This window comes from Ipomoea triloba, chromosome 3, assembly GCF_003576645.1.
Source record: "Ipomoea triloba cultivar NCNSP0323 chromosome 3, ASM357664v1".
NCBI classification, from domain to species: domain Eukaryota; kingdom Viridiplantae; phylum Streptophyta; class Magnoliopsida; order Solanales; family Convolvulaceae; genus Ipomoea; species Ipomoea triloba.
This window is the reverse complement of record NC_044918.1, coordinates 17,503,728-17,506,614: the sequence shown is the minus strand read 5'-3', so window position 1 is coordinate 17,506,614 and position 2,887 is coordinate 17,503,728. Positions and strand designations below refer to the sequence as shown.

General features: G+C 34.2%; 1 protein-coding gene across 1 annotated transcript; it reads left to right on the top strand.

Annotated features, from left to right (window-relative positions):
• Positions 1 to 70: 70 nt before the first annotated feature.
• On the top strand, positions 71 to 2,078 carry LOC116014312 (protein SPEAR3-like). Its single transcript, XM_031254342.1, has 5 exons — positions 71 to 583; positions 681 to 761; positions 1,179 to 1,243; positions 1,560 to 1,641; positions 1,778 to 2,078. Exons 1-5 carry the CDS (start codon positions 353 to 355, stop codon positions 1,889 to 1,891), a joined length of 573 nt encoding a protein of 190 aa, XP_031110202.1. The 5' UTR covers positions 71 to 352; the 3' UTR covers positions 1,892 to 2,078.
• The last annotated feature ends 809 nt before the right edge of the window (positions 2,079 to 2,887 follow it).

Genomic DNA, 2,887 nt, shown 5'->3' with positions numbered 1-2,887 from the left:
AAAAAAAAAAGGAGCCCCCTATCAAAGCGGCCGGGGTAGGGGGGGGGGGGGGGGTAGAGAGAGAGAGAGAGAAATATGAAAGGAAATGAATAATCACATATACAAATCTAAATACAATCTGATCCAGCGATGCAATAATTAGTAGTATAGACTACACACGAAGTGTTGACAGCTTAAAAAGGCCTCTTGGGGATCTCTTCTCTGATACCATCCTCCCTTCTGTGTTTCTGTGTTCTTATATTTGTTCAGTTGCCATAGCACCGAAGTTCATCCTCAAACAATCTGCAGTTCATCTGGGAAGCCAAGAAATTATTGAAGTTTCTGCAAACAGAAGAGAGAGAAGAAGAGAAAGATGAGTTATTATGGGGAGAGAAACCTAGGAAATCACGAAAGAACAGCAGCAGCAGCAGCATCATCGTCTCGGAAGAGCAAGAAGAGCAATTCGGAGAAGCCTAAAACGCCCCAAAGAGGTCTTGGGGTTGCCCAGTTAGAGAAGATTAGATTGCACAGTCAAATGGGTTGCGCTTATCATCTCCCTGCAACTTCTCTTCATCATAACCCTTTCGCCGCTAATCTCTCCCAGGTATCTCTCTCTCTCTCCCCCTCTCTTTGAGAATCTGAGATTTTCTCGATCCCAATTGCTGGGTGTTTACTTATGTTGTTGTTCTTGAAATATACAGGAGGACATGAGATTGCAGACAGCTTATAATTCCTCGTCTTCATCATCATCTTATGCTTGTCTTCCTGCCTTTCAAACCATGGTATATCTACAGTTATATGCATGAAAGGAATTATTGTTTTTTTTTTTTCTGGAAAAATCTTGAATTTTCTTTCATCTTTCCAAGAATATGGGAGGCCTTCTTCATAAACTATCTCATGAATCATGCTTGTATATATTATATCCTATTAGTCAACCCTAGCTACATGAATCATTTGTTGTATATATAGTAATTGAATAATTGAATAATATAATATAACTCCTTAAATTAATTATTCTTAGTTATGATTTTGCATAAATTTAATTTACAATTGTAATTTACGAGAAATTGGTTCAGTATACACAATTTATGATGTTTTATATATGTTGATGAACAACATTGGTTCAGTCAGTATACACATGAATTTATATCTACATTATTGTTACTTCATTTTATGACCAAAAGTTTGATTATTTTCAGATGGGAAATGACATGGAAAGAGCAAATATCAGATTTGGAGATTCCCAACCTAGCTCAACCCCAAGGTACTATATTTTCTCCAACATTAATTTCTTCAAATTAAACTTCCATGTACATATAATTATCTCTACTTTTTGTTGAGAGACAAGAGAAATTCATTGCAGTCACTACCCAGTGGTGTAAACCCCGGCCCACTCTTATGCAATAGCAATATTATCTTTGTTTTTATCACAGACACATTTAATTAATATATGATGAAAGAATCACTAAAAATTTTATCCCCATTATCTCCACTGTACTGCTATAGAAGAATTGCAATTTGGTGGGTTTAGCATGTGCCATTTCTAATCAATTTGTTGAATTTGGACAAAATGAAACCAGTTGGCATCCTGGCACAGTCTATGAGCCCCAACAATATGCACAACCAAACATGACTAGACATTTCCTCAACCTACAAGTAGAGGTATGTATCAATAATAATTACTTTATTATATACACACATATATGTTTAATCACATGATTTTATGGTAATTGGAATTAATTTCGTGACTGACATATTTCCGTGAGACTGATAATTGACCGATTGATTGAAATAACAGGACTCGATCGAGAAGAAGAGGAAGAAAGACAGAAGTGATTCAATGGGTTCAGGTAGTCAGAATTCTGATCAATGCAATGGGAGTCAAGAATTAGACCTGGAGCTCAGATTATGACATTGGTGATCAGAAGCTAAGATTAATGGAAGAAAGAAAGTACTGTTTTTCTGGTACTATAACACACTGTATGGATTTCCTTTCACTTATGTTCAAAATTAAAGTAGAACACATTATTAATCAAAGCTAAAGTTGCAAAAAGTATAATTAATTAAGCAAGTTGATGGATGGAATTTGTCCAACTGTATATGTTTTCTTTATCATCTCATGAAGGATGGATACACAAATATCATGGCAAATTTATATTATGGACCATGGTTCACATTGCAAAGTGAACTACAGATAAATATTAATTCATTTTTAGTAAACTGAAAGTTCATTTTTAATGTATTGAATGTTCATTTTTATGTAGTATATATACCTAAAAAAGAACCTTTCCATATATTAAAAATAAATCATCGGTATACTAAAATTGAACTGTATTTCAGTGGTTCACATTATAATGCGGACCATGGTCCACGGTATAATGATGTTGCTAATGCCTTTCTCTCATTTTATGGTTTGATACTACCAGTACAGTGGAATATTTTCCTAATTAGGGTTGGGTATAAAGTAGACAGCTGCATCCAACACTTGGATTTGTGCTTTTTTGGTGTTAAGATATAGGGATTCGAGCATTAGATCCAACTAATCTCTGTAGGTGAATGTCAATCAAAAAAATATATTACGATTACGGATTTTTGAACAAGTGTATTTAGATAACTGTATGATCCCGAGCAATTGAATTGTTTTCTCTCTTTTTTGTTTTCATTTTTAGGAGTAACATATTCGTTTTGGCTCATTGGTCTGGAATTTTTTCTATTCTATTTATTCTATATGTTTCATTGGTGATTAACTTTTTAAAAGGAGATTAAAAGTGGGAACACCAAAAAAAAGCTTGATGATGAAATGAAATTGTTTTTGTTGGGTGATCGAGTTCAATGCTTTTTCCCCATGAGGTGAAAATCATTTCAATTTTTTTACATGGTTGGTGTTTAATTTGCCTTAGCTTGATGG

Coding starts and splice junctions, on each gene's coding strand:
- LOC116014312 (XM_031254342.1), top strand. CDS start 353: ATGAGTTATTATGGGGAGAGAAACCTAGGAAATCACGAAAGAACAGCA. Junction 584..680: donor TCGCCGCTAATCTCTCCCAG/GTATCTCTCTCT, acceptor TGAAATATACAG/GAGGACATGAGATTGCAGAC. Junction 762..1,178: donor TTCCTGCCTTTCAAACCATG/GTATATCTACAG, acceptor GATTATTTTCAG/ATGGGAAATGACATGGAAAG.